Source organism: Coregonus clupeaformis, chromosome 8 (assembly GCF_020615455.1).
Source record: "Coregonus clupeaformis isolate EN_2021a chromosome 8, ASM2061545v1, whole genome shotgun sequence".
NCBI lineage: Eukaryota > Metazoa > Chordata > Actinopteri > Salmoniformes > Salmonidae > Coregonus > Coregonus clupeaformis.
Genome location: NC_059199.1, coordinates 32,895,745 through 32,916,672, shown reverse-complemented (window position 1 = coordinate 32,916,672; position 20,928 = coordinate 32,895,745). Strand labels below are relative to the sequence as shown.

The following is a 20,928-nucleotide window of genomic DNA, read 5'->3' as shown; positions in this document are numbered from 1 at the left end:
CAGACCAGAAAATCTTGTTTCTCATGGTCTGAGAGTCTTTAGGTGCCTTTTGGCAAACTCCAAGCGGGCTGTCATGTGCCTTTTACTGAGGAGTGGCTTCCGTCTGGCCACGCTACCATAAAGGCCTGATTGGTGGAGTGCTGCAGAGATGGTTGTCCTTCTGGAAGGTTCTCCCATCTCCACAGAGGAACTCTAGAGCTCTGTCAGTGACCATGGGGTTCTTGGTCACCTCCCTGACATGCACTGTCAACTGGTCAACCTGCTCTGACATGCACTGTCAACTGTGGGACCTTATATAGACAGGTGTGTGCATTTCTAAATCATGTCCAATCAATTGAATTTACCACAGGTGGACACCAATCAAGTTGTAGAATCAACTCAAGGATGATCAATGGAAACAGGATGCACCTGAGCTCAATTTCGAGTCTCATAGCAAAGGGTCTGAATACTTATGTAAATCGTTTCTTTATATATTGTTTAATACATTTGCTAAAAAATCTAAAAACCTGTTTTCGCTTTGTCATTGTGGTATTGTATGTAGATTGCTGACAATTATTATTATTTTTAATCCATTTTAGAATAAGGCTGTAACGTAACAAAATGTGGAAAAGGTCAAGGGGTCTGAATACTTTCCGAAGGCACTGTATAACTTTCGAAATACAGCCGGTATGATGCATTTTGCATTATATTTCTGTATTTTGAAAGTTACATATCTTGAAAACTTGATTGCTGACATGCAAAACATTTTGGGACTATATAAACTCAGCAAAAAAAGAAACTTCCATTTTTCTTCACAGATCTTCATTGTAAAGGGTTTAAACACTGTTTCCCATGCTTGTTCAATGAACCATAAACAATTAATGAACATGCACCTGTGGAACGGTCGTTAAGACACTAACAGCTTACAGACGGTAGGCAATTAAGGTCACAGTTATGATAACTTAGGACACTAAAGAGGCCTTTCTACTGACTCTGAAAAAACCAAAAGAAAGATGCCCAGGATCCCTGCTCATCTGCGTGAATGTGCCTTAGGCATGCTGCAAGGAGGCATGAAGACTGCAGATGTGGCCAGGGCAATAAATTGCAATGTCCGTACTGTGAGATGCCTAAGACAGCGCTACAGGGAGACAGGACAGACAGCTGATCGTCCTCGCAGTGGCAGACCACGTGTAACAACACCTGCACAGGATCGGTACATCCGAACATCACACCTGCGGGACAGGTACAGGATGGAAACAACAACTGCCTGAGTTACACCAGGAACGCACAATTCCTCCATCAGTGCTCAGACTGTCCGCAATAGGCTGAGCGAGGCTGGACTGAGGGCTTGTAGGCCTTGTTGTAAGGCAGGTCCTCACCAGACATCACCGGCAACAACGTCGCCTATGGGCACAAACCCACCGTCGCTGAACCTCACAGGATTGGCAAAAAGTGCTCTTCACTGACGAGTCGCGGTTTTGTCTCACCAGGGGTGATGGTCGGATTCGCGTTTATCGTCGAAGGAATGAGCGTTGCACCGAGGCCTGTACTCTGGAGCGGGATCGATTTGGAGGTGGAGGGTCCGTCATGGTCTGGGGTGGTGTGTCACAGCATCATCGGACTGAGCTTGTTGTCATTGCAGGCAATCTCAACGCTGTGCGTTACAGGGAAGACATCCTCCTCCCTCATGTGGTACCCTTCCTGCAGGCTCATCCTGACATGACCCTCCAGCATGACAATACCCCCAGCCATACTGCTCGTTCTGTGCGTGATTTCCTGCAAGACAGGAATGTCAGTGTTCTGCCATGGCCAGCGAAGAGCCAGGATCTCAATCCCATTGAGCACGTCTTGGACCTGTTGGATCGGAGGGTGAGGCCATTCACCCCAGAAATGTCAGGTGCCTTGGTGGAAGAGTGGGGTAACATCTCACAGCAAGAACTGGCAAATCTGGTGCAGTCCATGAGGAGGAGATGCACTGCAGTACTTAATGCAGCTGGTGGCCACACCAAATACTGACTGTTACTTTTGATTTTGACCCCACCTTTGTTCAGGGACACATTATTCAATTTCTGTTAATCACATGTCTATGGAACTTGTTCAGTTTATGTCTTAGTTGTTGAATCTTATGTTCATACAAATATTTACACGTTTGCTGAAAATAAACGCAGTTGACAGTGAGAGGACGTTTCTTTTTTTGCTGAGTTTATATCAACAATGGACTAATAAAACAAATACTGAAATAGTTTTGGGGTGTAATTTTCCCTTAATAGCAAAGCCAAACCTTTTTTTTCTTTTTTTGTCCCCAATGATGCCATGGGTAGGGAAACCATGGCAACAGCAGAGGATTATGCTCTTCATGTGCTCATGCCCTCTCTTTAGAGACTCAAATGCTGCAGCTAATTCTTGATTAGACAGCGTATCACAGCATAATAAAATGGATAATTCCAGACAGTCCTGCTTGCTTTTAGATTTTGTGGCATTTGAGAAGTGCCTATATTTCCATTATGAGGGAGGTTAGGTTGAATGTTGCACCTTTGCTACTACTTTGCCTACAATGAACGATACTATCATGGAAAGTATTTTTTATTTTAATTTTTACTCAAATGTTGACATTTTCTCAGCCCAAGTTTGTTTAATCATGCTACACAAAGATGTAATATTTGTCACGTTGTGCCATATCTTCTTAACTGTATTGAAATCTTTGACATGACTAGTAGGGTTACAGAAAGTCAAAACCATGACCTTACAAGCTGTCACGCAAACCGTGCCATGTATTGAGTAAAAGTCTCCCTCCCTCTCCTCTCTAACACACACATCCCCATGTTGGAGAGGAATTCAAACATGACAACTCTGTTCCATTCATAGTGTTCATAGAGAGCTTTTTACAGAGAATACATGCTTACAAAGAGTTTTCGAAATGGCTCTACCTAATAGGCATGTGGGTTGAGTTATTGTAATTGGTTAAAGACCATGGGATGGTCTTTACTTTAAGAGTTTGTTCTGTACTTTCTTCAGTACTGTACTTGGTGTGTGTGTACCGCTCATGTGCACGTGCTATTCCCCATCTTTCATAGCGCCCTGCTTGAGGTCCTCCAGTCCAAATTAAATTGTAGAGTGCGTGGAACGAGGCGGTGCCGCCTTCTGTGTTTATTGTATGGAAAAGGTTAATGAAATGAAGAAGAAATTCATGAAATGTCGTTTCACTCTCGACACTCAATCTGAGCAGGTTAATATAGTATAATTAGTAGGGCATTATATTGCATGTCCTCGTGTGAAAATAGCTGCAGTTGTACATCATTGAAACTTTGGAATGAGTCTACTCTTTCCCTGGAGTAGACAATCTTTATAAATATTCTGTGCTGGATAATGATTATTCAATGCTCAAAAATATGTAGGCTTTTTTATGTAGGCTAGGCTATAGGCCTAGGTTCAGTGTATGGTTAGGGTTTGGTGCCAAGTCTGCCCTCTGGTGGTTAGAGCCCTCTGCAGTCAAACATACTGTTAAGTGCTGGGTGCAGAGTATACTGGGATCTTAATAATAGATGATAGTATTAATATATCTTAATCTAACCCTTAATCTAGTGTCTATGAGGACAGGTGTATTTGAATAGGTTAAAAGCCCTCTGTTGAGTAGTTTATTGGGTTTTTGACATTTCTGCTGCTGATATTCTTTTTGACCATTTACTAGTTACTCCAATCCAACATGGATAGCATATGTGGGAATTGAACCCACGACCTTTGTGGGGCCAAAACCGTGTTCCAACTATCTGAGCCTTATGATACTCCTTGCTTCATGTGGAAGTCAGCTTGATATGAAGGTCCAACTGTATTTGAATGCACTTCATTTTTAATGTGAAAGGTAAGCCTAACACCTGTCACTTCAATCTCTTGCGTAACAGGAACACCCGGGAGGTCTCTCAGCCACTTCGACAGCTCGGACGTCGGCAACACCACGACACTGTTGCTAAGCGATGATGGGGACACGCTGTTTGTGGGAGCGCGGGATGCAGTTCTCTCATTGGATGTCAGCCAGGAGGACGCCATTGTGATGAGGAGCAAGGTGGGGGGGGTTGACATTTTACCATTGACATTGACACCCGTGTTATCAAGAAGTTATTAACAAGTATGATGAGCTTTATGAGACTTCATGCATAAGACCACCAGATTTTGTGGGAAAATACTTAAGCCCTACAGTTCATGCAGGCTATATCGGATCAGCAGTTTTCTGTTGGGAAATATTAAACACTGCATAGAGCCCATCTATGCTGCAGAAAATTTCCCCCTCCAGTGGTTTAGTTCAGCGGTTGTCATCTGAAACACAAACACAGCTGGTTCAAGTCTTAACACTGACCTCTCTCCCTCCATTCTTCTCTCAGCTGGACTGGTCCCCCTCAGAGAAGGACCTGGACGAATGCTCCATGAAGGGCAAGAAAAAGGCAAGTTAACCCTGGCTCTTCCGTTCAACATATTAGCATTATTAATGCCGCATGCTGCCAGTGTTTCCCCCTAGATTTGATCTTGGATGGGCAATTTAGGCCCCTGAAATAATATCGCAAGGTTTTTCAATGGCACTTAATTTGAACTTTAGAACTTAGATGATAACTTAATAAATTAGAAATTTAATAAAACAACAAAGCAAGTAGGTGGGAGGATATGATAAGGCTGGGCAAGCGGGTCTGTCTTAGGGAGGAGAAACATTACTCAGCGGAGGCACAGCTGTCGCTGCATTCCACTACCAGCCACCCCACCAAGACTGTAATTCCCTAATGGAATGTTTTTGCTATTTGATTGGATAACTTAAACCGGCTCCGTCAATGTGCTTGCGATACAAAAGGAGGAAGTTGATACAAGATGGTCTTAGCCAATAGGGATTAGCAGACCTATGGACCTGTAGGTGCAGGGTTCGCGTTAACGCAGAATTCTGCGTTTTTCACACAAGATAAAATGTCTTGCCGCATTTTGTAAACGCAGAACTAACATGCTTCTTATTGTAATTGCTGCTCGGCATCAGACTAACTTTGTGCTTCAGTTGCACTTCTCCACTTGGATGAGAATTCAAAAACAGGCATTCTTTTAGCAGACAGCACTCTGTCTGATGTGTAGCTACTTTTCTCCGGTACCTTTCTATGTGTATCCTACTTTCTCCGGTAAAATGCAAGATTAACTTCAAGCAAAACATTAGTAAATGTAAATTGCTACATTATTTCTTTAATAAACATTAGCAATATGAAGGCCATGCATAGTTTTAGCAAAAAAGACCTTGCTTTTTCATTGTATGCGCATTTTCTTGTGTAGCTGCTAGCCAAATAGCGTTGCACTTCTGTTGTCATTTGATGAGGCTATTTTCTGCTGAATGTGTTGCACTAATGTATTTACTTTGAAGGGAAACTATAGTTGCACTCCCCTGATCACTCTATTGAAGGAAAAAAAAAGTTGACTTTCAAAATAAAACGCAGGTGAAATGCTTTAAAACGCAGATTTTTGGATGGTCTGCGTTCTGAAAATGCAGATTTCTGAACTCTTAACATGACCCCTGACGTAGCATCACTGGCAATGGGCTTAGCTACATTTCACATATCTTCCTCTGTGACAGGTCAAACAGAGCCAATCTTCTATACATGTCCATAGTATAAATCAGATGTGCAATGACCATAATGGCCATGCATACAAAAAAAGACCAATCCCATTATACAATATAGACTTCATCCTCTTCAAAGGTTATGCGGTAGCTTATACACTAAGGTAAATATGTGTCAACATTACTGACATGGCCCACATCCCATGATTAAGATTTGAGGAAGGAGCTGTGATAAGTTATATCTGACAGAGGGATAAAAAAATTATGCGAAGCAAGCTGCTCTGAGCGTGTATGTGTGGTGTGGTGTGTGTGTGTGTGTGGTGGGGGAGAATAGACGCAATTCTCGCAATAAAGTCTTTACGCTTCATCTAATTCAAGTTAAAAGCAAGTTAATGGCCTTCATTAGAATGAACGTTGGTGGGGCAGAAACAAGGAAATGCCATGGCTTATTGTAATGTAGGTCTCCCATGAAGTAAGCCTCCACGTGTGGCTTCATTAAACTAAGTAATAAGATTAGGGTTACCAGCGCTATTGGCTTACTGGCACTAACGGTGCTCCCTCCCTCTTACCTGCTCTCTTTAGGCAGACTGACCCAAGCTTTGTTGCAGGGTCACCCAGTTCTGGTTCTGGAAGTTCATTGTGTTTTGGAGGTTTATTTATTTGGCTTGGCTATCAGGTTTATTTATTTGGCTTGGCTATCACCTATCACACTTGGCAAAAGTTTAAATTCTACAATTCCTAGAACAAGAGTATTGTGAAGACTGGAGTGACAGACAGTAGCACACAGTGTGCCTCAAGGACCAGAATTAGGAAACCATTTTACAACACTGTCTTACAGTTTTCTGCACTCACATTTCTAGGAACTGTACCTAGTTATTTGCACTGTCTAAAAATGTTCTTGGTCCCTATCTTGTGTCCCCTCTTCAGACGGACTGTCCCAACTTCATCCGGGTGCTGCAGTTCCTCAACTCAACGCACATGTATGCCTGTGGAACCTTCGCCTTCAGCCCACGCTGCACCTACATCGTAAGATGCTCTTCTTTCCAGATCATTATTTTATCTTTCTCCATGTTTCTCTTTCTCCAAACTGAAACAAGCTTTTACTAGCGCTACATACATTTGTACAGTATGTTGGAACCCACACCTACATAGATTATTTTCTCAAAATACTTTTCTCATACTCAAATAAAAACAAGCTTTATCGTCACCAAACATACGATTCAGTGTTATCCAAGCAGTGTACTCAAGGGCAAATACAGTGAGGACAACAAGAACTTAACAAGTTTGTATTATTCATTCTACACAATCTCGAATTTACATCACAGTCTCTAACTTATTTTATTGGTTGTTTGTCCGTATTTGCTCACTCCTTCTGCCACTGCCTCCCTCACCCTCTCTGTACTCATTTTTGTTCCATCTATCACTTCCTCTCTCCCACTCACTGAGTATCTTCTCCAACTCTCTTAAGAGGGTAATGGTGCTTGGTCATGGGCTGTACAGTAAACCTATATTAGATATCCAATGGCGACGACATTAGTGCCAAGCACATCACGGCTGTAGGTTATTTTTTGCTCAGAAACGTGCGTGCCAGTGCTTCACACAAGATTGATAATTTCTTAATCCAGTTATGTGTGGTACTGAGCTCAACAACCAGCCCCGGCAATGTTTTCGTACTCTGCTGGCTCGCCCCCTGAGTCTGATGCCCAGGGGCTGAGACTTTGTGTGTGTGTGTGTGTGTGTGAGAGAGCATTTCTGTGTGATGATGTTTAAGAGAATGGATCCTTGTGTGACCACTAGTCCAGCCTGTTAACTCGGGTCATGTTGATGCTGGCAGCTTTACTCTACTACATTCACATAGCCAACGCTAGCCGGGCCACTCAGACAGGATATCCCTCATATATAATGATGCCCAAGTCTGGGCTACACTTGTATCTATCTGTGTCTGTGGTATAGATAAACCATTTGCTGTTGCTCCTTTATATACTTAGCTAGAATAAAGCATCCTTTAGCATCAAAGAAGCCTGTGTTTGTCTTAAGTTGCCTAACACTTGTAGGTTTTTAGCGGCTATACTGGAAGCGTATCCCAGAGGAAGCTCAAGCCACTTAAAGTATTTACCCTCATGAGTCGATGGTCAATTAGCAGAAAATAGAGCCAAGCATAATGTCACACTTCAAAATGACGATTAATTGACTACAGGGGGAGGGTATCACTTGTGGCATATGCTGGGCAAAAATTAAGAGTCCAGTGTAGCAGGTCTGTAACTCTTATGGTCTTAGATAAAACTGCACTAAACACGGACAACGTTGGCTCCCTCATGAGTCATGACCTTTGGTGTGACCCTACTCTGCTCTTTTCCCTATAGAACTCTGAGATGTTCTCCCTGGTGACGAGCCCCAGCGGAAAGCCAGAGGAGGGCAGAGGTCGCTGCCCCTACGACCCCTACCAACGTAACTCGGCCATCACCGTCGGTAAAGAGATGACTCGCAGGAAGTGGAGGGGGTAGCTAAAGAACAACAGGGGCAGAGCCTTCTCTTTAGACAAGGAAATGTAATTGGCAAAGGGCATTGATGACATCATAGCCTTACACATTCTCCAGGAAGTGTTCCATTACGGTCGGAGCTCCAGTCAATGTAATCACTCTAACCCAATGGCTTTCAATGTACTGAATGGAACCAATGATATCATGCTCGTCATGGTATACTGGTGTCTACTCTTGTAGATCTGAAAGGATTTGATAGGTCTGAGTTATATGACAAAAAATGTCACCCAACCAATGATAAGGCAATATGAAGCAATTAACATATTGCTTGAACCAATCCAATCCTTTCAGATCTACAGGAGTGCCTAGGGGGATAGGGATCCATGTGGGATTCATGTGAACTTCTTGGTCTCTTCGATGTCATATTTGTCCCATCTCATTGTAGGAGGGTGTAGGGTGTTAAGAATAGTGTGCATAAAGGTGGTGGAGATTGCCATGATAATGTGGTGGCGTTTAGTCTGTGTTTGTGTGAGAGCGAGGAAGAGCAGATGCTAATAATCCTCTTGTCCATAAATCCTTGGCCTGATGTTTTTATCTTTATGTGGGCGGCATGTGACTGCTAGCAAACATTACAGTAGGGGGGCAGTTTTACCTATATATCTGCCAGTGGCCATAATTAGCATTTTATGTTTTCGAGATTGAGTTCACTTACCGTTTGAAATTTGACTGGTTGTGAGAATCTCTCCCCAGCAGAGCTTGCTCTTATGACAACTCTGCCACGTACTACGCAAGGTTAATGGTAAACATTGCAAACATCTTGTATCCCTCGCAATAAATATCAAGTCTTGACAGAATCTGTCGTCACCTGCTAAGGCATTGTGTCTTGATGTGGAAGGCCATTTCATGCACTGACTGTTTTTCTTTCCTCTGACCATGACCTTGTTGTCATCCAAAGCCAGTACATTTATTTAACTCTATCATTAATAGAGGTATTGCACTCTGTTAATGGTGGTGGAATTTGTCTGCTTTGGCTGTTATGTCATTCTCCTGTATGTTTACTCAGATTAACGTGTTTGAGGCACACAGAGGCTCGTACTGGATGACGCTCACTGTGTGTGTGTGTGTGTGTCTTCAGATGGAGAGCTGTACACTGGAACGGTAGCGGACTACATGGGAAACCGGCCAGTCATCTCCCGCCACCTCAGCGAGGGCAGCCATGTTGATCTGAAGCTGGATGACACTTTGGGATGGCTGGAGGGTACGTGTCTGCAACGAACTACTCATGATGTATTACACACATCCCCAAGGCTCTTACATATATTGGATATTTAGCAATATGTGACAGAGGGAAAAATACCTACAAGAGACTTTTCCCACATAAAGCACAGCTTAAAGGAAATGTACATTTCGACTTCTATATTTAAACTGGTCTTTTAAAGGACTCAATTTTTTAAAAGGAAATAGTTGAATCATAAGTCGTTTGGTGTTGGTTAAGCCTCCTAACCAATACGTCTGGAATACTTTCCAATGATTTGTTTGTTAATTAATTGGCCTAACAAGCTTTCAGTAACACACTTATCTCTCGATTAGTCTAGCCAATTGTTCAATCTTTTTCTCCAGATCCCACTTTCATCAGCTCCAACTTCGTCCCCAGTGAGGAGAAGATCTATTTCTTCTTCAGCGAGGTGGGCCGGGAGTACGACTTCATTGACAAGTTCACTGTATCTCGCATCGCCCAAGTCTGCACGGTAAGACCCTAAGAGCTGCATTGTTGTGTGGTTGTACGTCATTGATTGTGTGGTTGTACATCTGCGTGTGTGCGGATGCGTGTTGATAATAATCCTCTCAGCCATTTCCTGTCTGTCCCAGAGTGACATTGGGGGCCATCGTACCCTGCAGCGACGCTGGACCACCTTCGCCAAAGCCCAGCTCCTGTGCCAGTCTGACCACGAGCTGCCCTACAATGTCATCCAGGACATCGTCACCCTCCCGCCACCTGAGGGGGCCCCAGTGGACGACACCCTTTTCTTCGGCATCTTCAGCTCTCAGTGGTCAGTAGTTTACACATTCTATACGCTATGAATGGGATTAAGTCATCTGTTGACAGTCTCCTGTACGAATGGCAACTGTTGTTTCTTGTTAGCAGGTCTTAATAATATGTACAGGTCTGTCACCAGATCTTAACCCAATTGAACACTTATGGGAACCAGTAGCGGTGTGTGGGTAAAATCACTGGGGAAGCCAGAAAGAAAAATGCCATATTACAACCTATGTGTTCTGATAATTGCGTTGTTTGCTCTATAACCTGTGAGTTCATATGCCTTGACACCGTGATGTGTAGGCCTAAAGGCCAAGACAATAAGAAGACAGTGGCAGAATAAATTCAACCACACCTTTGTTTCATCACAAAACCGGAGAGCAACATCTGTCCAGTGAAGTCCACAAAGCATATTGCATGTAACAAAAAGTTTCATGACCTACAGCATGGTCAAGCAAGTTCATGTTTCTGACATTTTCAGACCACTAAACAACTATTTATTTAGAACCATGGAGATTTACCGCAAGTCGTAAAGAAAACAGGAGCTGCCTCGAATCTATTCCAGCACCATTTCAACTTCAACATTTCAATATCATCAAATCACCTATGCTTAGTCTAATACAGTGACAACTAAAAGATACCAAAAACAATTTAGTCCAATCAACAAAAGCTAAATATGATGTGGCTGTCCATGGTTCAGATATCTCTCTCTATGTGTGGATTGGTGGGTGGGTGGGTGCGTATTGAACTTCCATCTTCTCAGGCCAGGGGTACAATGTATGAATTAATGCTTGGATCAGAATTGCCGTTATAATCAATGGCCAGTACGGCGAATTAAGTAAAACCACAAGTCCAAATCCCTATCTCCATCCATGGCTAATTTAGGAAAGGGCCAATCTTAGCTCGCTGGATAGCCACACAGCACAATGAGGTGCAACAATTCAAGTTGTTTCTGTCAATGACGTATGCTCTCAATGCGATTTGATAGGAGTGACGTCAAATCCAAACTGGCGTCCCTTGACACTTTCTTTTTTTTGGTGCGCAGGGACTATTCACAGTTGAGCTCACTCAGTTTAGCTCAATGCTGATTGGTTATTATTTTATTTAAAAATCATCAAGGGAGGCCAAATACTCGCTGGCGTCCCCTGCGTTCAATGCAACGGGCGGCAGCAATGTCATACTCTTGGACCAGATAGCATCAGATAGATGGCCTACACATAGAGGGGCAGTGTTTCGCTCGCTCAGATGCTTTCTCCGGTGAGATACATTCAGCCTCTTGCGAATTGAAAGAAAATTATGAAACACAGAGAGACGAAATATACATTATTTGATGTTTTTTTTCTTTTTTCACATCCATGAATGCACGCCACTGATGGGAACACACCACCATCAACAAAACACAAAATGATGGAATTTCTCGTGGAAGAATGGTGTCGCACCCCTCCAATATAGAGTTCTAGACACTTGTAGAATCTTTGCCACGGCACATTGAAGCTGTTCTGGCGGCTCGTGGTGGCCCAACGCCCTATTAAGATACTTTATGTTGGTGTTTCCTTTTTTTTGGCAGTTACTTGTACCTTGCTAGAGAATGACCAGTCCCGGTCTTTTCTAGTACAGTATATGAACTGAAAAATATTTGTCAAATAAGACCACTTTTTTGAAAGACTGGTTGGTGTGTCGAGGGTTTTTGAAACGAGTGCGTTTCAGAAGGGTGTTCATGATTTGCGGATTTTTTACAAGTTTTTACAAATTTAGCTGCTACCAGATTGTAGCATGGTTGTGACCGCAAGTGTCTTTGATGTTTGTGCACTACTAGGTCGGTGAACTCAGGGCAGTCGGCAGTGTGTGCGTTCCGCCTTGGTGACATCAAAGCGGTCTTCGCAGGCAACTACAAGGTCCTGAATCGGGACACGCTTCGGTGGAGCATGCGGGTTCAGGAGAAGGTCGCCAACCCGGGAGAGGTAAACAGTGTCCCCGTCTCGAATGACAGAGGTCCCCAGAGGGTTAGAATAATTAAATTGGCTTGTTAGCTAATTTTGACTTCTTCTAAGAAGTTGGATGAAAGGAAAAGATACATAAGAAGTTAAAACAACTTCTCTAGACAAAACAATGCTGGGAGAATGCCTTGTTTATACTTGCCTAGGTAAATGTTAGTTAAGTTTCTGATTTGTCTTGGATTTCTTTACATATTGTGTTGTCTCCCCATGTTGTATTGGATTGAGGATCAATCAGCCATGCCTTACATCAGTGGTATTCAAATGTAAAACATTTATTTGAATTTTTTGGGAACAAAACATTCTGAGTACAGATTATTGTATGGGACAATATACAAACGTTTTTGAGAAAGATAATTTGAAAGATTCAATTTTATTGAGTAAATGTATTTATTGGTTTCTTTTTGATTTTGATAAGAGATGAAGATGCAATGAATTGAAGGTTACTTGTTGTATAAATCTAAATTTACAGATTTTAAGGTTGTGTCATCGGATTTGGGGTGGGGTGAAATTCTTGGGGAAACAATGGGGTCCCCAGAAATTCTGGTGGAAAAAATGGGGTCCCATTTGAAAAAGTTTGAATACCACTGCCTTAGCTCATAAGCGTGGCCTGGTTTGATGTTCAATAAAGAAGAAACTTCCACACATAATAATAAATGTGATATTGGAGTTTTAAGACTTTGGAGTCTTCTTTATTCATAGTTTCCTTTTCTTCAAGCTCCTTAACATACTTGCTGTGGATGACTCCCACACAGGCCAATTGGCATACAGCTGGATGTTTCTCAGTAGCTGTGCCTGGCTCAATCCCATTTGTCTCTCCCTCGTCTCAGTGTGGTCTGCACAACGCCTCAGACAACACCCTTCGCTTTGTCAAAGAAAACTTCCTTGCGGACGACAGCGTACACCCTGTGGGGCGGAGCCTGACCATGGTGTCACCTGACCAGCACTATAGCCACGTGGTCACGCAGAGAGTACAGGCCGCCAATGGCAAGGACTACACCGTTCTCTTCCTGCTCACAGGTACTGGACATGTATTTAACTCAGTGTGGCAGGCAGTTGAACTGGAATCGGCCTAAATATGAATATATTACTCAGTACATGTATGCATGTGCACACCATTACCGTGTTAGTCAATTCTTTCACACTTGCTTTCAGAATCTGGCTACCTCCACAAAGCAGTGCTGCTGGAGAAGGGTGCACACATCATTGAGGAGATCCAGGTCTTCGAGCGGCCTCAGCCCGTGAAGAACCTCCTGCTCTCCATATCCAAGGTACCGTTTGAGTCATTAGGTATTCTCCATCTCAAGTAGGCAGGTAGCTTAGTGGTTAAGAGCGTTGTGCCAGTAACCGAAAGGTCTCTGGTTCTAATCCCCGAGCCGACTAGGTGAAAAATCTGTCGATGTGCCCTTGAGCAAGGCACTTAACCCTAATTGCTCCTGTAAGTCGCTCTGGATAAGAGCGTCTGCTAAATGACTAAAATGTAAATGTAAAGTCGAGTACTCATCCCACTTTACCCTCGCTTCGCTGTCACATTACATTTTAATGCAGAACCTGCTGGCACTTAACTTTACTTGAGTTACATAAGTATTCAGACCCTTTGCTATGGGACTCGAAATTGAGCTCAGGTGCATCCTGTTTCCATTGATCATCCTTGAGATGTTTCTACAACTTGGAATCCACCTGGGTAAATTCAATTGATTGGACATGATTTGGAAAGGCACACACCTGTCTATATAAGGTCCCAGAGTTGACACTGCAAAGACCAAGCCATGAGGTCGAAGGAATTGTCCGTAGAGCTCCGAGACAGGATTGTGTCGAGACACAGATCTAGGGTAGGGTACCACAAAATGTCTGCAGCATTGAAGGTCCCAATGAACACAGTGGCCTCCATCATTCTTAAATGGAAGACGTTTGGAACCACCAAGACTCTTCCTAGAGCTGGCCGCCCGGCCAAACTGAGCAATCGGGGGAGAAGGGCCTTGGTCAGCGAGGTGACCAAGAACCCGATGGTCACTCTGACAGAGCTCCAGAGTTCCTCTGTGGAGATGGGAGCACCTTCCAGAAGAACAACCATCTCTGCAGCACTCCACTAATCAGGCCTTTTATGGTAGAGTGGCCAGACAGAAGCCACTCCTCAGTAAAAGGCACATGACAGCCCGCTTGGAGTTTGCCAAAAGGCACATAAAGACCCTCAGACCATGAGAAACAAGATTCTCTGATCTGATGAGACAAACATTGAACTCTTTGGCCCGGAATGCCAAGCGTCATGTCTGGAGGAAACTTGGCACCATCCCTGCGGTGAAGCATGGTGGTGGCAGCATCATGCTGTGGGGATGTTTTTCAGCGGCAGGAACTGGGAGACTAGTCGGCATCGAGAGAAAGATGAACGGCGAAAAGTACAAAGAGAGCCTTGAAAACCTTCTCCAGAGCGCTCAGGACCTCAGACTGGGGCGAAGGTTCACCTTCCAACAGGATAACAACCCTAAGCACACAAGACAATGTAGGAGTGGCTTCGGGACTAGTGTCTGAATGTCCTTGAGTGGCCCAGCCAGAGCCTGGACTTGAACCCGATCAAACATCTCTGGAGAGACCTGAAAATAGCTGTGCAGCAATGCTCCCCATCCAACCTGACAGAGCTTGAGAGGATCTGCAGAGAAGAATGGGAGAAACTCCCCAAATACAGGTGTGCCAAGCTTGTACACCTGTAATCAATTTTAGAATAAGGCTGTAACGTAACAAAATGTGGAAAAAGTAAAGGGGTCTGAATACTTACCGAAGGCACTGTACATCTGGTCACCTCATGCGTGACGTCCTTGTCAGTTCCTTTTACCGTGAGTAAAACGATTGCTCACCCTTAAGGAGTAGATCACATTAAAGTTTAACAGTGGAGCGAGTGTCACGCTAGTTATTTGCGTGATGCATATGGTGGGGCAGGCAGGCCCTGGTGAGGGGTCAGTGTATGTGTGTATGCGTGCGATGGGTTCATCTGCTCTCTAACCCCACCAGTATGCCCAGAGGTCTCAACCAATAATGTCACATCTGCTAGGGACTGGAAGATGGACATGGCCTGGGGAGTCTGTGTCACTTGCTGGCTTCACGCCTTCTGTGAAGTGCGAGGTGGTTGGTTAGCACGGAAGAGACACAAAGTCAATTGCACACGCAGAAACTGTGAAACATTTTTATTACCACCGCATATAATATTGCAAGGTTTTATCTAACAGCTTTCTTTGCAAATAATGAAATGCTGATGAGTAATAGAAATTGTCGAATTTTTGGGACTGTTTAACTATTGTTAAGTGTACACCATGGGGGGAGGGAGAGAGAGGTGTGCACAGTTCAGTTTACTTCTATTTCAGTATGGCTGTCTGTTGAAGTCATTTATTTAGGACATAATGTCACGTAGGGGTCACAACATGTCGCAGATAATCTTTCTTCTCTGATTGAACAAAAATATGCTCATTTAGCAGACACTTTTATCCAAAGCAACTGTCGATTGAAAGGCTTATATTCAGTACGTGACCCATACCCACAACCCCGGTGTTGAGAGCGCCACGCTTCAACCAAGACTAACTGTCAAAATTAGCTTAAATTAATTATTCTCGTAATTACTACCCAATCCATCAGTTTGTGCCCTTGGTCATTAAGTGTGTACTAATGCTAACATGTTTCTGTCCTTATCCCCTATGTACACTAACATTAGCGACTTAGCACTAATGCTATCCTTCACCCCCACAGGGTGTGGTGTTTGTGGGCTCATCAGAAGGCGTGGTGAGGGTCCCGGCCTCCAACTGCTCCTACTACTGGAGCTGCGCCGAGTGTGTGCTGTCCCGGGATCCCTTCTGTGGCTGGGACCCCTCCAACAAAGTCTGCACCCACGCCACCAGCATCCAGGACAACATGTGAGTGTCACACCCTATCATGTTACATTACATTACAACCACTCTACCCAGCAGGCACAACACCAATACACTGGAGGATTTATAGAATCTACCATGGCAAGTATAATATGCTACTTGCATAGAGCTGGGTGTTAAAAATTACTTTTGGATAAAGGCCGTTGCATTTGATTTTGTTGAATTAATTAATTTCCTTCAGGGCTGGATTCCCTGCACAGATGAGCCTAGTCCTTTACTAAAAAGCACTTTAAATGGATAATCTCCATTGAACATGGTTCATAGTACATGAGTAGACTTAAAGTGTCCCTAAAAGCGTCCCATCATAATGGGTATTTATTTAGGGTATAGGTAAAGTACATACTTTATTGAGTCCGTTTTTTTTTTTTTTTTTTTTTTTTTTACATTATAGAGTTAATCGAAAGGGGACCATCGCGCCCTCCCAGAAGTTTAGTTGGTGCGTAAAACCTGTGAATTCAGATAAGCAAAAAGTGATGGGTCCGCACTCAGAAAGATGTTGCATAAAGCTTACTTCATTTTTTTATATAATAAAAAATAATATTCACTGCATCAGGGATAGCGTACACAGACGTTTTGGCTTTGCAGCCTTCAGTGTGTAGGTACAATTAAATTATTTGTATGGCCTCCCGAGTGGCGCAGCGGTCTAAGGCACTGCATTGCAGTGTTGCGGCATCACTACAGCCTGGGGTTCGATCCTGTGTCACAACCGGCCGTGACCGGCAGTCCCATAGGGTGGCGCACAATTGGCCCAGTGTCGTCCGGGTTAGGGGAGGGTTTTGCCGGGGGGCTTTAATTGGCTCATAGTGCTCTAGCGACTCCTTGTGGCGGGCCGGGCGCCTGCAGGCTGACTTCGGTCGTCAGTTGAACAGTGTTTCCTCCGACACATTGGTGCAGCTGGCTTCCGGGTTAAGCGAGCGGGTGTTAAGAAGCACGGCTTGGCGGGTCATGTTTTGGAGGACACATGACTCGACCTTCTCCTCTCCCGTGCAGCGATGAGACAAGATCGTAATCACAAAAGGGGGTACAATCTTCTACAAATAATAATTTATTTGTACCTACACACTAAAGAAGGCTGCAATGCCAAAACGTCTGTGTACACTATCCCTGATACAGTGAATAATAATACGAATATGAAGTAAGCTTTATGCGTCATTATAGAGTTAACCAGAATGTAAGCGGGAACTTTGCATGGACAGACGCACAGAATAAATCACACAAACTCACACGTAAACAAATGCATCGACCCACACACACACACACACACACACAAACAGTGTTTATCTCCTCTTCTACAGAGGCCAGGATGTGGATGAAGGGAATGTGCAGGAGGCGTGTGCTTCGCCCAGATCCAGATTTGGACTGCACAAAGGTAAAGCAGGTGAGAATCACACATCTTCGTACTTATCCTTTTATCTATCTGTCAGACTAGTATAGTATAGCTAGATAGTATAGGATTCATAGGTTCCACCTCTATCACTCGGTTGCATCATGCCATTGTTATGAATGTTCTCAAGCCGCCCGCTGCCGGCAGCGCCGTAGTGGTGCCCTAAAGTGGTGATAAGCCCAGTTGTTGTGGATGGAGGCTAACTACTACTAATGCCTGAAAATACGATGACATTGCTAAAGTAGTCAAATATTTAGTAGGAAACAACTTTGCGAGCATTATCATGTCGTCAAATGTCCTTTAGTCAGATGGCAATGTTGTCATTAGCTAGCAATGTTTGTCAAAAATAGCTAGCAATGCTAATGTTAGCTAGCTAAAATCCGGTGGCCTCCCCTCAATCTTAGCTAGCTAGCTAATGTTATACTGCATCTAAAGTCAATCTGGCGCCAACAAAATTATGACAAAAGGTTTTCCTACTAATTATCTGCCTCCTTTTGAATGTCATAGTATTTCCAAGGCACTTTTGATGAAATCTTCATCAGCGCTCATTGACGATGCATTGAGTAGAATGCTCAGTCGGGCATCAATCCAAAACGAACATTCAAAACAATATTGTGACGAAACATGCAACTCATGAATACATAGATACACACTGCAGTGTGTGTGTGCTCAAGCCTTTGTTTGTGGGCTAGCCGCTAGCTTAGCCGCTAACTGCCATATCTAGCATCCGTCTCAGTCTAAGCTTGGGCCTCAGTCAGTGACTCCTGATTTCTGTTAGACTCCTTTCCCCCAGGCGAGCTGGTGTCTGTGTCCCTGAATGAGGTGGTGCGACTGCAGTGCCCAGAGGCCTCGAGCCTGGCCCACCGCCACTGGGAGCGACCCAACAGCCGCCTCTCCCCGGACCTCTACCTGCAGTTGGAGGACGGAAGCCTGCACTTCCTGGCCACGCCCACCACCCTGGGCCACTACCTGTGTCTCTCCACAGAGAATGGCTTCCAGCAGAACCTGGCCATCTACCAGGTAAAGCAGAAGAGCAGCCCCACCCCTCTGGCCACTGCCCCTGGCATGACGCCCACCCGCCCCCAGAGCCCGGCACTCCCCCAGAGCCCGGCCCTCCCCTCAACCACCCAGGCCAGCTCAGGAGGATGGTTCACCCCACACTTGACTGGGCCCAAGCAGACCGAGCCGGAGCCCACCGAGCCGGCAAGGGAGACTCCGGTCACCACGAGGCGGACCAGCAGGAACTTTACTTTCTGGGTGGAGCAGTCGGGGGAGACTGAGGCGGAGTCGCGGGGAGGGGAGAAGCTGCTGCTGGTGAACACCTACCTGAAGGAGCTGTTGGTGGTGTCTGTACTGCTAGTGTGCTGCGTTAGCATTCTGCTAACCATGGCGCTATATAGCATGAAGCAGCGCTGCCGCAGCAGGACGGCGCCCCAGGCCAACACCCCAGGGAGGGACTCTGAGAGGGGTGGCCCTCAGGAGCGGGAGGCCCTTCAGGGGGATCAGTCGCCGCGCAGCAATGACAAGCGGAACGGGCAGCTGGCACACAACGGCCAAGTCAACGGGGTCGTGTGCAACGGCACGCCGAGGGGCTCTAATGGGCATCTGCCCAACACCCCTATCTGAGCACAGTCAACCACATCTCACCCTAACTATTGACATACCATATCCACACTACCTGAGAACAATGTAGCCTTTACATGGCCACTCTGATTTTACATCAACACGGCTAACTGCAGCACTGTGTGTGGACTGTCATGACAGTGAGTAAGACTGTATGGCCTGATGTCGTAACTCAACTAAAAGTACACAGTTTTCTTCTGGTACGATACCAGCCTGTGTGAATAAAATGGGCAGACTGATAAACATGATTCACTGCTGTTATATAATATTGTGTATTATTGTGCTGTATATACTTTGGAGACGAGGTTCCATTGACTAGACTGTTATTGTGTATTTAATGAAAGAGCCAAGAAAGCCGATTTTATCGAATGTACATGAAGGACTGCATCACTTCACTGCCACAAAAACTGCCTCTGCCACTACACTGCCACAAAAAAAAAACGAAATGGCTCCTAAAGAGGTTTCCTAGCACTAACTATTAACTAACGTGTCCACTCAAATCACAGGCAGTGTGGATGCATATCGCGAGGAACGCAAAAACAGCCTTTTCTGTTGTAACAGTGATTTTGTAGCATTAGGTCTACATTGTTAAACCACTTTCTTTCTATGCAGCGTCATAGCGAAAGTTAGCGGAGCACGTTGTATGGTACAATGTTCTATTGTTATTTATTTTGCTGGTTTATTTTTGTCATTCTGTTGAATGTGCTGCCAATGACTTCAAGTATTTCTAACTTGCTTTTCTTTTTTCTCTTTCACCCAAAATGCACATTTCTGGAAATCCTGCAGTCTGTGAAGCCATGAGAACATGATGTTGATTTGACACTGTAGGGCTTATCTCTTCCAGAAACAAACAAGTTTATGCTGGTGTTTAGAGACCTTTTAGTTTAGATAATGTATGTGTTGTCAGCTAATTAACTGGACAGAAATCTGAAAATCACTTCGAAAACTGTGATATTGCCAAAATTGCATTTAGAATGAAAACACATGTTTTTTTGCTAGACAGCTATTCAGAAACTAAAAACAGATGAAAAAGTTGGTTCATTTTAAGCTGCTTTAGATGCTGATGAGAAAGACTAATAGTTATTAAACAAATGTATGGTACTCCTTGTCTTTGGTACAGATCACAAACCACTTAAATAAGTTGTTTTGTCTTTATTTTTATACAATCGTATCTTACTGTTGCAAATAAACTGTTCAATTTGTGCAAAAATAATCTGTGTCATTTGCGTTGAATTTAGGCCTACTGCAGAAAATCACATTATTTTAAAGCATTTTAAAGCTTCACAGTAATATGTTATTACTGTAAGCTTCATTGAGTAGGATTTAAGAGAAAATGACTCCAGGCTATTCTCCATATAAATTTGCCATTGTGCTGTGTTGTGAAACAATTTTTCACAAAAATATGATTCTGTCCCGTAAGTCTTCATAGTCAAAAGACCAACGATTGGGCAATAGATCAGAATCTGGCTGCCTGTGTAAATGCAGCCATAGTATGATATGCCTAAGGGCATACAGAAGGGCTTGATAGAGAAATACATTTGATGGCTTGCTACAATGAACTGATAAGATGACTGGACTCAACATGATCAGATTGATTTTCATCAGTGTCTTTAGATGTAATATACAGTAGTTTGTCGACTGAACTGTAGGTAGGTCATTTATGACATTTTTAGAATATCACTTTAAAAGTTATTCCATTTGTCCACTGTGTGGCAACCACTACATAGAAACAGCCACTCAACTGATACCAGTTTAGCCAAAGATTTTTATAACTAACCCAAGATAGACCAGAGCATGTCGTTTCCAATGGGAGCAAATTAATCATAGTGGGCAGAAGAAGCATGGATGTGGGCAGAGCCAAGCATGAGCTAGTAAGATCCTATTGGTGCATTCTAGCATTTATTTGCATATTTCCATTAGGGAACACCTACTCTGTGA

General features: G+C 43.9%; 1 protein-coding gene across 4 annotated transcripts in view; it reads left to right on the top strand.

The window, feature by feature from the left end:
- The window catches only part of LOC121571765 (semaphorin-4A-like), a 47,460-nt gene extending 27,257 nt beyond the window's left edge, over nt 1-20,203 (top strand). For 2 of the 4 annotated variants that reach the window (XM_045221960.1, XM_045221958.1), the window contains exons 3-15: nt 3,879-4,039; nt 4,356-4,415; nt 6,485-6,583; nt 7,921-8,026; nt 9,173-9,295; nt 9,658-9,785; nt 9,907-10,088; nt 11,892-12,036; nt 12,900-13,089; nt 13,225-13,340; nt 15,805-15,968; nt 17,279-17,361; nt 18,146-20,203. In XM_045221960.1, the coding sequence (XP_045077895.1) occupies nt 3,879-4,039; nt 4,356-4,415; nt 6,485-6,583; nt 7,921-8,026; nt 9,173-9,295; nt 9,658-9,785; nt 9,907-10,088; nt 11,892-12,036; nt 12,900-13,089; nt 13,225-13,340; nt 15,805-15,968; nt 17,279-17,361; nt 18,146-18,993 (2,405 nt within the window). In that variant the 3' untranslated portion in view covers nt 18,994-20,203. The remainder of the gene's footprint in view (nt 1-3,878; nt 4,040-4,355; nt 4,416-6,484; nt 6,584-7,920; nt 8,027-9,172; nt 9,296-9,657; nt 9,786-9,906; nt 10,089-11,891; nt 12,037-12,899; nt 13,090-13,224; nt 13,341-15,804; nt 15,969-17,278; nt 17,362-18,145) is intronic. The other 2 variants (XM_045221961.1, XM_045221962.1) reach the window with 2 other exon arrangements.
- Nucleotides 20,204-20,928: the final 725 nt, after the last annotated feature.